This window comes from Mustelus asterias, chromosome 6, assembly GCF_964213995.1.
Source record: "Mustelus asterias chromosome 6, sMusAst1.hap1.1, whole genome shotgun sequence".
NCBI lineage: Eukaryota > Metazoa > Chordata > Chondrichthyes > Carcharhiniformes > Triakidae > Mustelus > Mustelus asterias.
Window position 1 is genome coordinate 114381663 of NC_135806.1, and position 21513 is coordinate 114403175.

The 21513-nt window shown below is 47.3% G+C and overlaps 1 protein-coding gene across 1 annotated transcript in view; it reads right to left on the reverse strand.

Annotated features, from left to right (window-relative positions):
• Positions 1-21057, reverse strand: part of arsb (arylsulfatase B) — an 86659-nt gene extending 65602 nt beyond the window's left edge. The window contains exon 1 of the mRNA XM_078214972.1: positions 20749-21057. Within this exon, the coding sequence (XP_078071098.1) occupies positions 20749-20997 (249 nt within the window). The 5' untranslated portion in view covers positions 20998-21057. The remainder of the gene's footprint in view (positions 1-20748) is intronic.
• Positions 21058-21513: the final 456 nt, after the last annotated feature.

A 21513-nucleotide genomic window follows, 5' to 3' on the forward strand; every position in this document is an offset into this window, starting at 1 on the left:
CAGGTGTACAGAACCTGCTGGAGGCGCACAGGTGAGTACACCCGCCAGGAGGGAGAGGGTCATGCCTGGGCAGTAGCCTGGTACAGTGCCAGAGGAGGAAATGTTCCATGGTGGTGGTGGGAGACGCGGTGCGGAGGTTGGGGGGGGGGGGGGGTGGGGGGGAGTTGCGTGGGGGATAGGAGTTCTGTGGGGGTTCCGTGTTTTGATTTTTAAAAAAAAATGATTTACTCACTTAAATCGGAGCACCCTTCTTTCAGCAGTCTATGTTGCTGGCGGGGCAGTCCCAATCAGAGCCCAGTCTGCCAGCATGATGTTGTGGGACTTGCCCCTTCCACTTTGTTCACAAAATGCTTGAAAACACGGCGGAAAAACCTGGCAAGGCAGCTGGCCGGCTGCCCTCTGCTTTTTCCCACCCCAGGCAAAACGTCAAAATGAAAATCGGAAAATTACAGCCCCTGTCTCTGAGATTTCTCACAGAAGTTGAGGGGGGAGGGTAAACTGGGCAGTTTCACAGAGATGCCAGGTCAGCAGGTAGTCTGGTTAGCAGGGAGGAGGGTGCGTCTTAGTGTAGACTACGAGGCAGAATGCAGGAGGAGGTGATCTCTGTTTGAGTGGTAATCTAAGAAATGAATTTTGCCAGAGAGGGCCTTAGCAAAAATTTTGGACTTCTCCAGAAGCTTAGAGAAGCATCTGTTGATGATCATTCAACATTACAGCTCAGTGAAACAGGAAAAAGCAGATCTTTAACCTTTTATGTAGGTTCGAGTAGCCATTGCCTACTAAATACTGTTTAGTCAGCATTGCTTTTAGCTTGCGTGTTACAGTAAAAGTCTTAAAACTTAAAATTTTGTCATGCAACTCCTTTAGGTTGGTCACTGGGAATTCGAATATCTCTTTAAAAGGTGTTTGGTCTCCACATGAAGCATAACAGTAACACACTACTGCAGTCACGTTGTTTTGAACATTGATTACCAGAGACATTTTATTCAATTCCTTCCAAAACTTCTTGTACACCACACTTACCCACAACTCAGTAAAGACAATGCCCAATTCCATTCCCGTCCCCAGTCTGATCCCAATTTGAGCTTCACATCAACATTAAACTACATTTGAATGATTTATTAAGCCTCTCGCCCATTTCCGGCGAGGTCGGCTTCTCACCGGAAATGGGTAAGAGGCTGAATAAATTATTCAAATCAATATTAATAGTGATTTGCATGGCATTAACGAGCCCGGCGCTGAATCATCTGGACTCACTTGCGTTTATGGTCTCATTGGGAGAGTTCTCTCCGGCGAGGAAAACACCTGGTCCCCATGAACAACCGTGATGGCCAGGAGAACTGGAGGTATTGAGGCTCCCCGGGAGGTCATGGGCCAGAGGGTGCCCTTGGGCAATGCCAGCCTGGCACCTTGGCACTGCTCACCAGCAGAGCGAGGGGGCAGGGTGGCCCGCTGCACACTCTGCCTGCGTTCGGATTGGGGGGAGGGAGGGGCCAATGTGCACTCTGCCTGCGATCAGATCAGGGGGAGGGGTGGCCTGCTGCCACTCTGCAGGTGATCAGTATGGGGGGGGTGCCCACTCTGCATTGCGATCATTGGGGAGGGACGCGATCGGTCTGGGTAGCAGGCAAGGGGCAGCGGGGGCTGCATTTTGAGGGGTATGGGGCTCGCAATTGGCTGTGGATCCCCATGATTTTGAGGCTGCCTGCAGCAGCATGGGCCTGACAGCTCTCTCTCTGTCTGTCAGACCTCTGCTGCTCCTATTGCGCATGTGCAGCATCAGAGGTCTGCGCATGTGCAATAGCTCCCTCTGCAGGCTGCCTAGCAAATTAAGCCCAGCCCAGGGCGGCACGGTAGCACAGCGGTTAGCACTGCTGCTTCACAGCTCCAGGGTCGCGGGTTCGATTCCCGGCTCGGGTCACTGTCTGTGTGGAGTTTGCACATTCTCCTCGTGTCTGCGTGGGTTTCCTCCGGGTGCTCCGGTTTCCTCCCACAGTCCAAAGATGTGCGGGTTAGGTTGATTGGCCAGGTTAAAAAATTGCCCCTTAGAGTCCTGAGATGCGTAGGTTAGAGGGATTAGCGGGTAAATATGTGGGGGTAGGGCCTGGGGGGGGATTGTGGTCGGTGCAGACTCGATGGGCCAAATGGCCTCCTTCTGCACTGTAGGGTTTCTATGATTCCATTGCCTACAGCAGCTAGAAATGGTGTGGACCATTTTTCCATGCACCACGTGCACAAGATTAGGTGTGAAAACTCACGCAAAAAATGGATCTGCAACTCTTCCATTTTCACGCTAGCTGGACATTTAGAAACGTTCTCGTAAAATTCCGCCCTCTGTTTCTACCCCATACATCAAATTGTAAAAGTCTCTATTTACAAGTTTATACGCTCACCACATTAGTCCTACATCTCAGTCTTTATTGTCCAAATCTTCCGATTCTGGTTTACTTGCTATCTCCCCTCCCTCTGCAGCAGTTGACATGACTCTAGCTTGCCCGCACTCTCTGTAACTCTTCACTAAATATCTCCCCTTTATAGAATCAAGATTTCACCACACAGAAAACAGCTATCCATTTATTATTAATTCATTCATGGGACATGGGAGTCACTGGCTGGCCAGCATTTATTGCCCATCCCTAGTTGCCCTTCATCAGAGGGCAGTTGAGAGTCAACCACATTGCTGTGGCTCTGGAGTCACATGGAGGCCGGACCAGGTAAGGATGGCAGATTTCCTTCCGTAAAGGACATTAGTGAACCAGATAGGTTTTTCCGACAATAGACAATGGTTTATTGGTCATGAATAGATTCTTCATTCCAGGTATAATTATTGAATTCAAATTCCACCATCTGCCGTGGCGGGATTCGAACCCGGGTCCCCAGAACATTAACTGAGTTTCTGGATTAATAATCCAGCAATAATACCACTAGGCCATCGCCTCCCCAATTCTCTTGTGCATATGCCTCTTTGGAAGAACTGGCCAATTCCCACACCTCAAGCTTTTCCCCCCATACCCTGCAACACGAGGCTTCTTCCAGTACATTAGCATGTTGCTTCAATTCCTCCTCTAAATCTCTCCATTACTGCTCTGCGAAACACCTCGGTCCATTCTCTATGTTAAACAGACTTCATAAATGCAAGTTGTTTGAAAACTTACTTCTATACTTAACTCAGGTGTGAGATTGATTCTAAAACATAGCACCCAAGGAGAGAAAGAAATTGAAAATTCCACTTAGTGCCTTGACACTTGGTTTAAAGTAAATTTTGTTACACAAGAAAAAAAATGTTTAGTTTATGCACGTCTTCCTTTTCACTGCATCCCTCTAGTATCTTGTTTATTTTTCTGTCTCAAGTCTATTTTCTTTTTTAGTGCCGTTTGGAATCTTGCACAAAGGCTCCTGTGTCCTGGAAGTTGTTTTTCTGTTGGTTAGTTATCTAATGTTACTGAAAGCTTTAATCCCACATCGTTGACCGTTTATGGAGATAACCCACCCGAGCATTGCACTAGCTGATTAGGAAAACGCAGTGAATGCTGCTGCCGCATTGTTAGATAGTATTAAAGGAGCACTTTATCATTCAGTGGACGTTCAGGCGGGTTGACTCTGTCCCAGAACAGTTGACTCCAAAACCTCTTCAGAGCTGGGAAAATTTGCCGAGAAGGTGGTTTTCTGCAATGCAAACATTATCCCGGGCAGTCATTGCAATTGAATAATGCCTTAAATCTGTACAGGCAGTCCCCGGGTTACAAACGAGTTCCGTTTTTAAGTCTGTCTGTAAGTCGAATTTGTATGTAAGTCGGAACAGTTACGCACGGGTTCACATCTAGCGTCAATTAGTCAAATGTTTGTCTTAGTATATAGTATATATTTTACCCAAAACATCTTAAATATAATAATACAGTAATAATAATAAATGGAAATGACACAAAACTTGGAAAACGCGCAGTGTTTTGAGCGTCGCGCAATGTAGTCCGCCCGTTCGTTAGTACGAACCATTGTATATAACTCAATTTTTTTTAAATAATAGGCTTTACGGAGGTCGGTACGTAAGTAACGGGCGTTTGTAAGTCAGGTGTTCGTAACCCGGGGACTGCCTGTACTTAAAAAAAAAGCAACACACAGAATGATCAAACTACAGACCCAAAACATCTCATTAATTTTCATTATTCACCTTAACCAGTGCAGCTTTAGCATAGCAGCTCCATAGATTCACAGTAACCATGCCCTTCCTTTAATTTATTTAGACTTCTTTTGTGTAAATTGTAAACCCCCTTAGACATACCTGTGCATTTTTTCCCGCCTATTCTGGGTTATTACTGCACAACTCAAAGGAATCACAATAAACATTACAAGAGTTCCCTTGGGGCAGATAAGGATGATCTCACTGTGCTGTCCAATAACCCTCATCTGATAAGCTCACGTTACCAGATGTACACACAACATAAGCAGCATTTTATCTCCTGGCGCTACCATTCCTCTGGCTGACTTTTCCTAATGTTAATAATTTAAAGCTATCTTTGTGGTGTTCCAACCTTGTGCAGGTTTTACTTTATTTGGCAGGGTAAAGAACAAGCTGCACAGTAGGACACAGCGGCTGAGCCACACAATACTGGAGAATAGTGTTTAACATTCAGTATTTAAAATCTCTTTACCAACAAGAACTTACATTTATTTACACAGTGTCTTTAAGGCAGTGGTATTGTCACTGGTAACCCAGAGACCCAGGGTAATGATCCGGGGACCCGAGTTCGAATCCCATCAAGGCAGATGCTGCAATTTTGAACTCAACAAAAATCTGGAATTAAAGATGATCATGAAACTAATGTGAACCTTTAGGGAAGGAAATCTGCCATCCTTACCTGGTCTGGCCTACAGGTGACTCCAGATCCACAGCAATGTGGCTGACTCTTAAAAGCCTTATGAAATGGCCTAGCAAGCCGATCAGTTCAGGGGCAATTAGGGATGGGCAATAAATCCTGGCCTTGCCAGAGATGCCCACATCCAGTGAATAAAAAAGTCAATAAAACATTTTAGTATTATAAAACAAAGCGTGACACTGTGCCACATGATGAAATATCAGGTCATGTGATCCAAAGTTTGGTCAGAGAGGTCGGTTTTAAGGAGTGCCTTGAAGCAAGAGAGTGAGGTCGAGAGGCAAAGAGGTGCAAGGGGAGAATTCCAGAGCTCAAGCCCAAGGCAACTGAAGGCCAATGGTGCCGCAATTAAAACCCCAGGAGGGTTCCAATTAGACAACATCAGAATTAAATAAGCGCTGACATCTCAGAGGGTTGTGGGATGGCAGGAGATTACAGAGACAGGGAGGGGTGTGGCCATGGTGGGATTTGAAAACCAGGTTGAGAATTTTTAAATCAAGCCATTCCTTGACCAGGAGCCAATCCAAGTCAGCGGGCACAGAGTGAATGAGACTTGGTGAGAGTTAAGGTACGGGGACCAGACTTTTGGATGCTTATGGAGGGTAGATTGCGGGAGAGCAGCTAGGAGTGCATTGGAATTGTCCAGTCACGAGTCAAACAAAGGCCTGAATGAAGTTTCACCAGCACACGAGTGGAGACGGGGGCGAAGTCGGGTGATGTAACGGAGGTTGAAGGAAGCCATCTTGGAGATGGTGCAAATATCACAGGCTTGACATCTCAAATCAAAAGCAGAGAACTGGGAACAAGTAAAGCCCAATTAGCCACCAAATTACCAACTTAATTCAGGGTGGCTATGATTGAACTGAGAAGTGGAAAAATTCACACTGGTGCAGTGATGTGTAGCTGGGTCATTGCTGGGTCAGAGTGAAGGGAATCTATTCTGCTCACGCCTTCTGTCACAGCTGACTGGAAAGAGCGTCAGAGACTAACAGAGGACAATTGTGCAGGAGCAGCACCATCTAGTGTTTTATTTATAAACTGGTGCTGCAATTGGCAAGGCAACAAAATAGATCTTGATCAGCACAATAAACTCCACCATTGCAATGCTGATAACTTGGCTCAGTGTGTATATTCGAGGGATTTTCTTGATCCCTTACATTACAGTTCAGGAGGTGTAAATAGTTACAGCAGTGAAGGAGGGGGGAAGCAGGAAGAAAAAGCTGGCAAAAGAGAACAGGCTCCTGCAGCCTGGGAATGCCATGCTGCAAAGTGGGCAGACCCCAAGGTTGCAGACCACGCTAGCCAGCTGTGTACCTCTTGGGATCGTATCCCAGCTGCACCTGCTAAGTGTTTACACCATCATCTGACTTTGATCCAACTCAGGACTCATCAGAATCATTATATCATTAAGGGGCAGCACGGTGGCAGTGGATAGCACTGCTGCCTCATAGTGGCAGAGGCCCAGGTTCGATTCCCGGCTTGGGTCACTGTCTGTGTGGAGTCTGCATGTTCTCCCTGTGTCTGCGTGAATTTCCTCCGGGTGCTCCGGTTTCCTCCCACAGTCTGAAAGACGTGCTGGTTAGGTGCATTGGCCATGCTAAATTCTCCCTCAGTGTACCCGAACAGGCGCCGGAGTGTGGCGACTAGGGGATTTTCACAGAAACTTCATTACAGTGTTAATGTAAGCCTACTTATGACACTAATAAAATAAACTTCAACAAAAACATTCTCCTCAAAAACCAATTTAAAGCACCATGATTGATGCAAACATCAAACCTTACTTCACAAGCAACAACCTTTCCTCCCCCCACCCCACCCCACAGTCTGACCCTTGTGACCTCCTCATCCCATGCATGTTTCTCCCAAGTCATCGCTCAACAACGCCCTGTTAACGTTCCTCCACCATTGCCTGCTTTACTTCAATCAGATAAGGCAGGAAAGGTTAAGAACTAACTGATGATCCCTATCTAATGCCGCTTTCTCTCCAGATCAGGCCTCCAGTAACACTCTCCAGCCTTTTCCCATCACTGTAAAGGTCCTGCTCCCAAATAGGGAAGAGGATTTTGGGCCTCGACCCATCTGGGCACCAAGTCCAAATCAATCACTTCAAACAGCTTGCAGGTTCTCGCTTTCTTTACCTCTTCCTGCAGATTACAAGGTTTTAAAACACAAGCTTGCCATCATCGAACTTCCACTTTGACCTACCTCATTGTCTTTCTGTTCCTTCCCACCCCAGCCCTAAGTTTGGTGATATCTTGCACTGCAGCCTCTCACACAAGTAAAGGAGCCAGTGTTGTAGGATCGGTGATCAGCACAGAGAAGCCAATGGAGCCATTCCCCAGCTCACACTCTGAACATTCAGCCAGTTGCTTCTCACATAAGCACGACTGTACGTCTCTTTTTGTTTTAAACGTTCCTTTAATTTACAGCATCAGACGACCAGTGAATGCAGATGCCATATCATCTGGGAAAAAAAGAGTGCGCAAGAGACAGAACTGAGATTTGGCACAAAGTCCCCCCCCCGCGAATGACAAGACGTTAACAAGGGTTCACTGAACTTTCCGGCAGCACTGCTGTGACACCTGTTACTGCAGCGACACCTGTTACTGCAGCATAATCGGGAGGATATTTAAATAAAATAAGTTCAAACTTTATGGTTAATATAAGGAAAGAAACATTTAAAACAGCCAGTATAATACAGAGGTTATAAATAAAGGAAAATACACTTTAAAACACTTGAACCAAGCATTATCTGAAATAGGAAAAGAATTGTGCGTCTCTGTTAAGCAGCCTTTTAAATAGTTGTAAACTAGCACATAGTCACTACAAAAGGTTACAGTCGTTGCTCCACTCCCTGGCCGCAACGTGCTTTCCAACAGTGGAGGCATCTCGCCCATCCGGACTGGAAACTCGCCGCAAGAGGGTCGCCTTCAGCTGAACCGGAAGATCCCGCCAGCGGGAAGGGCTGGAACATCGCACCTCACGGGCGGAATTTTGTACTCTGCGCTGGCTGGGGTGAGAAAACCGGTGTGCATCTCTCCAGCTGTACTGCCGATCTTACTGAATGGTGGAGCAGGATCGACAGACCAAATGGCCTACTCCTGTTCCTAATTCATGTGTATATGTACCCACGTTTGTAACAATCAAAGAAAGAATTTGTATTTATATAGAGACTTCCATGACCTCAGGATGTTCCAAGGTGCTTTACTGTCAATGAAGGAATTTCCAAATGTAGTTGCTGGAGGTCCAACTCATGTTTCGGCCTCAGTGCTGAGTGGGCGGGGCAGACACAATCCAAGAGGCCCGAGGACATCCCCTAACCAAGTCTCGAACCTCATTGGTATATTTTGAACAAGTTACTGGAAACTCGTACACTTCCAAAGGCAGCTCACTCTTTTGAAAGAAGGGATTTCAGGCTGTTTGCCTCTCCAGCTGAGGCATTAGGTAGATTCCATGAAGGAGGATGGAGAACAAGAAGGAACCCAGGAGGGGGGTGGGAATCAGGACCACGCCCCTCCTAGACCATTGTGGTCTAGCTGGAAGGAGCACTCATGGTTTCTTCACATTAAAAACTATTCAATTTCTTTTTTAAACTTACTGTTTTGGTGGCAAGTCAATTGCTAGGCCCCATCCATAACTGGAGTAGAGATGACCTGGCATCAGCTATGTTTCCCAAAGGTGTCCCAAGGACAGGAATTTCTCCATTAGGATAGGCCAGTGGCCTAATGTCTCTATAGGGGGCTACCAGAGGCCTGCAAATCATCAGAATATAACTTAGTATCGGACTTTAAGGTATCCTTGGGACGTGGGGCACTGTTACCGTGAAAATGATCATTTATGATCATACTTCCCACCTAGAAAACAGGCTAATGATGAATAATTTCTACTCCAATGTTTCAATGTCACACAACAGCAATGAGATAGCTGACCAAATCATTTATTTTAATGATGTTGGTTGTGGGATTAATGCTGGCTAGGATGTCATGAGAATTTTACACTCTTCCCTAAACAATGACAGAGGATTTTTTATATCCACCTGATAGGCCAGATGGGCATTTGTTTTAATATCTCAATGGAAATATGGCACCTCCAGCAGTGCAGCACTCCCTCAGTCCTATCTGGAATTGGGACTGAGCACACAATCTAAGGAGTGTACCAGCAGATAAGTCTAGAGTTTGCAAAAATAGTGAAAAGACAGAACTAAAGACTCAGAAACGTGGAAAAGAGAAATTTAGAGGCCATTCGGCCCTTAGAGCCTGTTCCACCATTTATGATGATCATGGCTAATCATCCAACTCAATAGCCTGATCCAGCCTTTCCTTTATCTGAATGCATGCAGCATTCGTAACAAAACGGATGAATTGGCAGCACAAATAGAAATAAATATGTATAATCTGATAGCCATTACAGAGACACGACTGCTGGAGGACAAAGCCTGGGACCTGAATATTGAAGGATACATGACATTGAGGAAGGACAGGAAGGGAGGAAAAGATGGAGGGGTGTCTCTGTTAATTAAGGATGACACTAGTACAAAAGTAGAGATGACCTCAGTTCTAAAGATCAAGATGCGGATTCAGTTTGAGTAGAGATAAGAAGTAGCAAAGATAGGAACTCACTGGTGGAGATAGTTTATAGACTCCTAACAGTAACCTTCTGCCGCACATAATGGCGCCCCGCACAAACCTTTCACGCACTCTCTGAAGAAACCACATCGACCATTGCCAGTGGAAAGCGCAGGCTTTCGATTGTGACGCCAGGAGGTGCCACATCGGGGAGTACTACAGACACCTTTGAGCGAAGAGCCAGCATGAAAGAGAAAAGGAGGAAAAGGCCAGATGCAATTTCCCCCAGCAGTGACTGCACATTGGCTTTCACCCACTGTGGGAGAATCTGCTGGTCCCAGCGAGGCCTGACCTGCCACCTTCAAGTCTGCAGCCGATAAGCAAAAAAATACAATCTTCCAAAAAATCTTCGTCTGCAAAGAAATGCCAAGAGAGGCAACAATAATCCCATTGGAGGGCAGGGTGTACAGGATGAAACAATGGGGGCTTGTGAGAAAGTTATAATCATGAGTGAGTTTAATCTACGTTTAGACAGGATGAGTCAAATTGGCAAAGGTTGCCTGGAAGATGAGTTCTTGAAGTGTTTTCTGGACAGTTTCTTGGCGAAACTGGGTTAAAGTTTCAGATCAATAGCCTATCGGAAGAAATGGTAAAAGTTAGAGATGTAACAGGTTTTATACAAGTATAGAGGGGAAAGGGGAGGGAACGGAATGGAAGGGTGGGGAGGTGGGGAGAGTATAAAAGGCAAGGTCTGTGATAGAGTGGGGGACAGGAGAGATTAAATGATAAGTGTTGATGTTGCAAACGAGGTTGGTAATGGGGCTAACAAAGAAACAAAAAGGTGTAGAGGAGGTGTAAATGGCAACAGCAAAATCATTACTAGCAGCATGTCTGAAAAAAATGAAAGCAGTGGCTATGATATGAAATTGTTGAATTTGGTATCAAGTCTGGAAGACTGTCGTACTAATCGAAAGATGGGGTGCTGTTTCTCCAGTTTACAATGAGCAGGAGCGCACAGGGGGTTGAGAACAGGAAAATCAAAGCCAGTTTGCTGCTCTGCATTTCAGGTTTTAAGATAACTTATTCTAGCCAACAGTCTGCTGCTAAAATGTCACACATGCGGACTGAATCAAGGTACTCTGTAAAGCAGTCAACATTTGGTCTCCTTAGTTCAGAGCAGGCTGCACTGGAAGCAGTGAATATGGAACAGCGAGTTGAAAATATAATACAATTTAGCCCCAATTAACTTTAAAACACTTCCTCAGTAACATTTGTTTGGCTTCAATTTATTTTCTACATTCCTCCTCTACCTTTGGACGAAATCTATGGGATGACATTGGAACATTCAGCTGGCGTGATTTGTTCTGCTAATCATAGAAATCATAGAAACCCTACAATGCAGAAACAGGCCATTCGGCCCATCAAGTCTGCACCGACCACAATCCCACACAGGCCCTACTCCTATATCCCTACACGTTTACCCGCTAATCTCTAACCTACGCATCTCAGGACAGTAAGGGGCAATTTTAGCATGGCCAATCAACCTAACCCGCACATCTTTGGACTGTGGGAGGAAACCGGAGCACCCGGAGGAAACCCACGCAGACACGAGGAGAATGTGCAAACTCTAATCTGTCACTTCAAATTTTAATGGTGACCTGTTCACGCCTATATTCAACTGCTGCCGTTAGCTGCTGAGCTTCAGAGCTGTACTACAGCACCCTGCTGGCAACTCCACTTTATTGTGCTGCGGTGTCGGGTCTTCATCTGAAACCACTTTTTCCTGGACCAAGTTCTCTTCTCCATTGTCTTTTCAACCTTTTAGTAATCACCGTCAGTGTTGGCACGGTACGGTGGCCCAGTGGGTTAGCACTGCTACCTCACAGCTCCAGGGACCTGGATTTGATTCCCGGCTTGGGTCACTGTCTGTGTGGAGTCTGCACGTTCTCCACGTGTCTGTGTGGGTTTCCTCCAAGTGCTCCCGTTTCTTCCCACAATCCAAAGATGGATGGGTTAGTTTGATTGGCCATGCTAAATTGCCCCTTGGTGTCCCAGGATGTGTATGTTGGAGGTGTTAGCAGGGTAAACATGTGGGGTTTCAAGGATAGGAGCTGGATGGGATTGTTGTTGGTGCAGACTCAATGGGCAGAATGGCCTCCTTCTGCACTGTTCGGATTCTATTCTGGGACTTGGTCTGCTCTTGGAGCCTCTGTTTGCTGCTCACCTGTTGGAATTCACTCTGTGCCGAGCTAGCTGATCCATTTCTGCTTATTCCCATCTTGTGTTGGATTCTACTCCATTGTTACTGAATGGCTTTTATTTTGGGGTTGCTTTCACTTGCCACTGACTATTTATTCTATAGAACTCTTCAGTCCACCTTTGCTGGATTCTGCGCTGGCTCCGCCACGTTCAACTGCTTCCTCTGATCACCTGTGCCCCTGATCTACATTGCACTGGCTCCCTCATCTACACCAATCCCATGGATTTCTCTCTTGCTGTCCCCTGGCTCCCTGCTTGGGTTTCAGTAGCACTGGCGGCATGGTGGCCCAGTGGTTAGCACTGCTGCCTCACAGCACCAGGGACCCGGGTTCGATTCCTGGCCTCCACACACTGTGTGTGGAGTTTGCACATTCTCCCCGTGTTTTCATGGGTTTCCTCCGGGTGCTCCCACAGTCCAAAGATGTGCGGGTTAGGTGGATTGGCCATGCTATATCTTCCCTTAGTGTCAGGGAGACTGGCTAGGGTAAATGCCTGGGATTATGGGGATAGGCCCTGGGTGGGATTGTGGTCGGTGCAGACTCGATGGGCCAAATGGCCTCCTTCTGTACTGTAGGGATTCTATGTCTTGTGTTCTATGGTCCTTGCTGCTCTGCTGGTACAGAGAACCTGCTGCTATGCATTCCTCACACCAACGGCCACTACCCACCTCCACTGGACCCCTGGATCAATCTCTGCCAGCTCACAGCCAGTTCCACAATCCTTATCCCTTCCACCCCTCCCCGCCCGCTGTGAAACCTCTAATAGCCAGCTCACTCATATTCTACCCCTTGTACAGCTCCTGTACTCTCACACCCTACACAACTGTTCAGAAATTGTACATAGACTCATAGATGCTCCATGTTGACTCCACCCAATCTGCAAGTTAATTTCATCTCACTTAAGGACCTCAGATTTAAATTTCAGACATGCTTATATCACCTCCTCCCTATCCTTTGTTACAACTATGACATATCATCATGAAATCATATAATCCCTACAATGCAGAAGGGGATTGCTGGACTAGTAATCCAGGAACTCAGCTAATGCTCTGGGGACCCGGGTTCAAATCTCGCCACGGCAGATAGTGGAATTTGAATTCAACAAAATAAATCTAGAATTAAGACTCCACTGATGACCATGAAACCATGACCAATTGTCAGAAAAATCCATCTGGTTCATTTCTGACCTTTCAGGAAGGAAATCTGCCATCCTTACCTGGTCTGGCCTACATGTGACTCCAGAGCCACAGCGATGTTGTCGATGCTCAACTGCCCTCTGAAATGGCCTAGCAAGCCACTCAGTTTAAGTGCGACTAGTAATGGACAATAAATGCTGGCCAGCCAGCAACGTTCATGTCCTGTGAATGAAATTTTAAAGAAGGGCCATTCAGCCCGTCGAGTCTGCACCAACTCTCTGACAGTGCAACTTACCCAGGCACACTCCCCCCACCTTATCCCTGTAACCCCACACATTTACCAAGGCTAATCCATCTAACCTATACACATCAAGGGGCAATTTAGCATAGCCAATCCATCTAAGCTGCACATCTTTGGACTTCAGGAGGAAACCGGAGCACCCAGAGGAAACTCACACAGAGACAGGGAGAATGTGCAAACTCCATACAGTCACCCAAGGCCGGAAGTGAACCCGGGTCCCTGGCACTGTGAGGCAGCAGATCCTAATCTTTGCTGTGCCTATGTAACTTGAGTTCCCTCTATCTACTATTCACATGCACAGTTTGACTATGGCTCTGATTTCATACCCATTATCTCCAAGTCCCTTCCATCACCTCACTGTACACCATTTTTCATTACCCCCTTCTCAAATATTTACTCTCTCTGATTTGAATTCACTGCTTCCCTTATTCTCTCCTTGCACATAATTTCTCTGATCTCACAGCCGTATCATTATGGGCACGGTAGCACAGTAGGGCGGCACGGTAGCACAGTGGGTAGCACTGCTGCTTCACAGCTCCAGGGTCCCGGGTTCGATTCTCGGCTCAGGTCACTGTCTGTGTGGAGTTTGCACATTCTCCTCGTGTCTGCGTGGGTTTCCTCCGGGTGCTCCGGTTTCCTCCCACAGTCCAAAGATGTGCGGGTTAGGTTGATTGGCCAGGTTAAAAATTGTCCCTTAGAGTCCTGGGATGCGTAGGTTAGAGGGATTAGCGGGTAAAATATGTGGGGGTAGGGCCTGGGTGGGATTGTGGTCGGTGCAGACTCGATGGGCCGAATGGCCTCCTTCTGCACTGTAGGGTTTCTATGTTTCTATTAACTGTGCCATCTCACGTGGACACTCTACCCCCAACAGCTCAATCACAGACAAAACCATCGCAAATCCCTTTCTTGTACCTCTCACCGCAAACTTCCATCTGCATGCACCCCTGAAGAAACTCTGCCAAGTCCCTTACAACTATACTTTGCAACATTCTCACCATGGGCCCTTATTTGTCACAATACTTCAGCAGCTGTTGATTTGCTCAACTGCTCCATCACCTCCATTTGATGCCCTTATTAAGATCACAAAAGTGCCAGACAATAACCATCTTCAACAAGAGAAAATCTAACCAGCCACTCTTGACATTCAATGACATTACCATCAGCGAATCACTCACTATCAACATCCCAGGGGATACCATTGACCAGAAACTGACCCGAACCAGTCATATAAATACTGTGGTTACAAGAGCAGGTCAAAGGCTGGGGATTTTGCAGAAAGTATTGCCCCTGTCCACAGTCTACAAGGCACAAGTCAGGAGTGTGATGGAAAACTCTCCACTTTCTTGGGCGAGCACAGCTCCGACAACACTCAAGAAGCTCAAACCATCTAGGACAGAGCGCCCCACTTGATCAGCACCCCTTCCACCAACTTAAACATTTACCCCCTCCATCACTGATGCAATAGCAGTAATGTGTACCATCTACAAGATGCACTGTACCAATTCACCAAGTGTCCTTGGACAGCACCTTCCAACCCCACAACTACTACCACCTAGAAGGTCAAGAGCAGCAGGTGCATGGAAACACCACAACCTGCAAGTTCCTCTCCAAGCCACACAGCATTCTGACTTGGAACGATATCACCGTTCCTTCATTGTCGCTGGGCCAAAATCCTGGAATTTTCTCCCCAACAGCACTGTGGTTGTACCTACACCACATGGACCACAGTGGATTCAAGGAGGCAGCTCACCACCACCTTCTCAAGGGTGGGCAACAAATTCTGGCCCAATCAGTCAGCAAAGTGCATATCTCATGGAAGAACTAAAGCAGTTTTCTTCCACCTTATGCTATTCCTATGGTTCTCATTTACACACCCTCAACTCCAAGGGACAGAGACTTGAGTGCATTTGACACACAACTGGTTTAGTCATCCATTGTAAGAAGTCTCACAACACCAGGTTAAAGTCCAACAGGTTTATTTGGTAGCAAAAGCCATTAGCTTTCGGAGCGCTGCTCCTTCCTCAGGTAAGTGGGAGTTCTGTTCACAAACAGGGCATATAAAGACACATATGCCCTGTTTGTGAACAGAACTCCCAACCACCTGATGAAGGAACAGCGCTCCGAAAGCTAGTGGCTTTTGCCCTCTTTTTAGGTCAAACCAAATAAACAAACTCAGATTAAGTACCAAATAAACCTGTTGGACTTTAACCTGGTGTTGTGAGACCTCTTACTGTGTTTACCCCAGTCCAACGCCGGCATCTCCACATCATGACTACCTTAGTCATCCATTACCAGATCTGACTGAACCACACTGAGCACTACCAGACCTTGCTTCCAAACCCCAGACGAGGATCATCCTGGCAGCAAAACAGCTGCATCTGTTCTCCACAACCAGTCATTTACTTAAATCTCTTTTACCTGTCCCCTCCATCTTCAATAACATATGCAAGGAATTCTTGGATTTGTTTGTCACTAAACCCGAGATAAGCTGTTCAGCTGCCTTCCGTCGCACCCCACCCCAAACCCCCACTGCTCCACCCCGTTCCCACTAATGTAGACCTTCCCAAGGTTTTCTTTGCTCAGATCTCATAAATTTTTCTCTTCCACCTTCCATCATGCCCGCTCCCAGCTCTTCTTCATGAGAGCCACCTTCCATTTCCTCAACCACGTTCCCACTAAATTACCCAACATCCTTCCTGGCTTCCACATGACCCAATATCCACAAACAATTTCCTCTCCTCAGATACATTCTCTGACGTGTCAAATTCACCATCGACAGCCCCATCTTCCAGTCCACGTGTGCAACACCCAATCCTGGAAGAGCTGCAATTACCTTGGAAACGTTTGGCCTCATCACAAATGTTTTGCATGATTCCACCATTTCCAAAATGCCCCCCCCCCACCATCATTACAATCCCTTCGTGGCCTCATCCTTATCCATTTGTGTATCTTTCTACAACCTCACCCTCCACTTCGTTCCACTAATTCTGGTCTCTTATTCACCCTCACACAATCTGCTTTCAGCCATTTAGCCCCTAAACTCTAACCGACTAACAGCCCCCATCCTTGCCCCCCCCCCCCCCCCCCCCCCCATGAACCTCTACAGCTTGAAGACTTAAAATTAAATCCTCCACAACCATCACCTATCCTTCACCAGCCTTCAATTGCTTTCCTTCGGTAGGAAGAATCAAAAGGCAGATTATCTAAATGGAGTCCAAAGATGTGCGGGTTAGGTTGATTGGCCATGCTAAATTTGCCCTTAGTGTCCTGAGATGCGTAGGTTAGAGGGATTAGTGGGTAAATATGTAGGGATATGGAATAGGGCCTGGGTGGGATTGTGGCCGGTGCAAACTCGATGGGCCGAATGGCCTCTTTCTGTGCTGTAGGGTTTCTATGATTCTATGATTTCTATGATAGACTGCAGGTTAGTGAAATACAGAGGTACCTGGGTGTTCTTGTGAATGAATCACAAAAAGTTAGCAGGTAGGTCCAACAGGTAGTTAAGACGACAAACAGCATTTTGGCCTTTATTGGAAAGGGGTCGGAGTTTAAAAATAGGGAGGTTTTGTTGCAATTGTGCAGGGTGTAAGTGAGGCCTCACCTGGAGTACCGCATACAGTTTTGGTCCCCTTACCAAAAAAAGGATATAGTAATATTGGAGGCAGTCCAAAGCAGATTCACCAGGCTAATTCCTGGGATAAGAGGATATTTCTATCAAGAGAGATTAAATAATCTGGGTCTGTATTCCTTGGAGTGAGGAGCGACTTTATTCAAACACACAAGATGCTGAGGGGGCTTGCCAAGGTAGATGGTGAGATGTATTCACCAGTGGGGGAGTCTCGAACAAGGGGGAAAAAGCTACAAGATAAAGGGCTGGTTATTTAAAACTGAGATGCTTAGAAATTTCTTCTCACAGAGGGTGGTGAATCTCTGGAATTCTCTGCCCCAAAGAGTGGTGGAGGCTGGATCATTAGAAGTATTTAAAGTGGAGGTGGATAAATATTTGATAGATTGAGGAATAGAGGGCTATGGGGAAATGGCACAGAAAAGGAGTTGAAGCTGGCATAGATTAGCCATGATCCTATTGAATGCCGGGGCAGGCTTGAAGGGCCTGTTGGCCTATTCCTGCTTATATTTCTTGTGTACTTGTGTTCCATCATCTACGTTATAGAACATAGAACAGCACAGCACAGAACAGGTCCTTCGGCCCACGATGTTGTGCCGAGCTTTATCTGAAACCAAGATCAAGCTATCCCACTCCCTATCATCCTGGTGTGCTCCATGTGCCTATCCAATAACCGCTTAAATGTTCCTAAAGTGTCTGACTCCACTATCACTGCAGGCAGTCCATTCCACACCCCAACCACTCTCTGCGTAAAGTGGTGTTATCCTCACACTAAGTTTTTAATCCCTCCACCCTCTTGCACTAAATCCCAATTTCAACTCTTCCAACTCTAAGGATGGGAAACAAATGCCAGAGCAACCCCACATCCAGTGAAAGAATAAATAAAAATAACTCAAGAGGTACAGCACAAGCTACCCTCCGGCAAGATGACAGCAGAGGGTCAGTACATCATAGCCTTGTTAAAGGCAAGATACTGCGGATGCTGGAATCTGAAACAAAAACAGAAAATGCTGGAGAAACTCAGCATGTCTGACAGCATCTGTGGAGAAAGAATAGAGCCAACGTTTCGAGTCTAGATTCTCTCCACAGATGCTGCCAGGCCTGCTGGGTGGAATTTTACGACCTCATCACACCCGTTTTTCGACACGAAAATGTCGTAAAATTGGGAGTGAGCCGACTAGCAGGAATGGCACCTGTTTCCACCATACTGGAAAAAATAAATCGCCACAATCAGAACCCCGCTCAAAATGGACAAAACATCAACTTGCATTTTCTTGCTATATCACAATGTAATTAGTGAGCTTCTCTCCCAATTGTCCCAGCTCACCTGCCTTAACCACCTCACTCGCTACAGCTATAAGCAGTAAGGAAAACACCTCATGTATAAAAGTCAGCTTCAGGCACTGGAGCAGTGACAGTGAGCGATGAGGTAGGTCTCTGTTTTCAAATTGCTCTTTGCAGCTCGGCGGGGGGTTATTTTGTGGCGGCCATGTGAGTTTCACATCGGGAGGGGACCTGCAAGTGTCTGGGAGGGGTTGTTGTTGCTCACAGGGTCTGACTTCGGCCTCTTAGCACTGACCTTGGCTGACTATGGGTCCTAGTGCTGGCAGCAGCAGGCACTGTTGGTGGTAGGGGATGGGCTGGAAACTCTCTGAAATGGCAGTGCTGCAGTCTTGGGAGTTAAACATAGAAACTAGAAGCAGGGGTAGGCCATTCGGCCCTTCGAGTCTGCTCTACCATTCATTTTGATCATGGCTGATCATCGAATTCAATATCCTGATCTCTCCTCCGCCCCCCCCTCCCATATCCCTTGATCCCTCTAGCCCCAAGAGCTATATCTAATTTCTTCTTGAAATCACAATGTTTTGGCCTCAACAGCATTTTTGTGAAGTGAATTCTTTCACCACTTTCACTTTCATCACCCTCTGGGTGAAGAAATTTCTCCTCACCTCAATTCTAAAAGGTTTACCCCTTATCCACAAACTATAACCCCAAGTTTTGACTCCCCCCATCATTGGAACATTCTTTTGAATCTACCCTGTCTAACCCTGTTTGAATTTTATAAGTTTCTATGAGATCCCCTCTCACTGTTCTAAACTCCAGTGAGTATAAAAGCAAATTAGTGCAGATACTGGAATCTGAAACCAGAGAAAATGCTGGAAAATCTCAGCAGGTCTGGCAGCATCTGTTAGGAGAGAAAAGAGCTGACGTTTGGAGTCCCAATGACCCCAAAGCTGGCAGATCCCCTCCTCTCCCGCAAGCTCCAGTGCCCGCTCCTCAGGCATACCATTCCATCTTTGCCCTCTCCCAGCAGTTATGGGCATTCTTCCCCTGCGGAGACAGAAGGACAGTAAGAGTTTTAACAACACCAGGTTTATTTGGTAGCAAATACCATTAGCTTTCGGAGCACTGCTCCTTCGTCAGATGGAGTGGAAACAGATTTCCACTCCATCTGACGAAGGAGCAGCACTCCGAAAGCTAATGGTATTTGCTACCAAATAAACCTGTTGTTGTTAAAACTCTTACTGTGTTTACCCCAGTCCAACGCCGGCATCTCCACATCAAGACAGAGGAGCCATGCCAAATCCGATGGCAGGAGTCCTGAGGGTATCGGGGGCTGTGAGACTCTTGGGGTTGGAGGGAGGTGCTGGGGGGGGGGGGGGGGGGGGGTCAGGGCCTGGAAGCATCCATGGTGCTGGGAGTGGGAGGGAATCTGGAGGTCACTTAGAGGAAAGATGCTAGATCAGGTTTAACACTCACCCTGGCTGTCTGGAATAGGTCATTCAGTTTCTTCCAGCGCTGCTTTCCGGTCCTCCTGGTCAGTGCTGTGGCACCGATACATGCTGCCACCGTCTCCCAGGGTGCATTGCCGTCCCTTTCCCTGGGGTGGCTTCCTGCTGGGGGGGGGGGGGCGGGGGGAGAGAAAGAGGAGTCCCACCTTGCCTCCAGCAACCTGGCCAGATCAGTATTTGAGAAACTGACGCCATCTTCCTGCAATGCCTGCCTGTCTGTCCATCCTTGGGGATTTTATGGAGCTGTCCCTTGTTAGGGCAAATCAGCTGCAGGCAGTTTGGGCAAGTCACACACCTGTTGGAGCATTCCAGCAAGTTTAATGCAGTTTGCCTTGTTACCATGGAGGGGAAGCCAAGTCAGCACTTACAGGTGTGCTGCTGGGGGGGGCAGGGTGGGGTAAAGAGAGGGTCATGTCACACAGCTATTGGGGCAAGAGGGGTGATGAGGGGGCCGTGTGTAAGGGAATCCTGGGGGATCAGTAATGTTGGGGGGTGGGTACCTGATGTTTGGGGGGGGGGGTGGGGTGAGAGGCTGCATCTGGTCTGGGAGGTGGGAGGCAGTTCTGCCAGGAGAGCTGCTTTTTTTTTAGCTTTTCCTGCGCATGCGCAGGTTGTGGCTCCGATCGCAGCTGCTGGCTGTCTGGCAAGTTAAGCCCCACCCACTGCCTCTAGTGGCTAGAAACGATCTAGCCCATATTTTCAAAGACCAAGTGCGTAAGATTGGGAGTGAAAACGCACACAATAAACTGATCAGCAACTCTCCTGTTTTCACACTAGCTAGAGACTTAGAAAAAAATCTCGTTAAATTCCACCCGCTGAGTTTGTCCAGCATTTTCTGTTTTTGTTATCACAAGCTTTCGGAGGGCTACTACATCAGGTGAGTGAAGGAGCAGTGCTCCGAAAGCTCGTGATTCCAAATAAACCTGGTGTTGTGAGACTTCTTACTGTGCCCACCCCAGTCCAACACCAGCATCTCCACATCATGTTTTAGTTATCACAGCCTTGTGGACAATTCTCCCTAAGCCACTCTGTCTCCTATCACACCCCAGGATCCAAACTTCTTCCATCACCCCCAATCTTCCTGACAAACTCCTGCTCGGCTCCCCCTGTGTTTTGTTTGAAAATTGAAAGGTAGATGCAGGTGAAAGGCTGCGAGTTGTTTCCTGTCCCCAGGAAGCTGATGCTCAGTGTGGCCCTTACCTGGTACCTGCCGCTCAGTAACTGGCTGCGCGAAGGTGTACACAGGGGCTGCACATAGTAATTCTCCAGTCTGACCCCCTGGGCTGACAGCTTGTCCAGCACCGGGGTGCGGATCTCCGAGCCGTGATAGCCGATGTCGTTCCAGCCGTAGTCGTCGGCCAGGATGAAGACGATGTGGGGCCGGTAGGCTCCGGCAACGGGGAAGAGGATGGAGAAGCAGAGCAAGCGGAGCACGGAACGCAGCCTCATCCTCCCAGCATCGAACCTCCAGCCCTGGTCTTCATCCAAAAGAACCCAAACACCCGGAAGACAGCAGCTACCAGCCGCACTGTCACATGACTGGTCCCGTGATCAGTTTCATTCATGTATCCACGATGCCAGAAACATGCCAGTAATGTTGCAATTTTCACAGCGCGGCTAATGTCCATATTCGGCCAGCATTTACTACCCTGTGGACAACTCATCCCCTGTTTGATGCACTAAAACCTTTACTATGGGCACAGTGGTTAGCGCTGCTGCCCCACAGCGCCAGGGACCCAGGTTCAATTCCAGCCTCGGGTAACTGTGTGGAGTTTGCACTACTTAAAAAAATATATATTTATTAGTGTCACAAGCAGGCTTATATTAACACTGCAATGAAGTTACTGTGAAAATCCCCTAGAGGACAGCCTGGTGGCAGATTGTTTAGCACTACTGCCTCGCAGCACCAGGGACCGGGGTTCAAATTCCAGCCTTGGGTGAGTGTCTGTGTGGAGCTTGCATCTT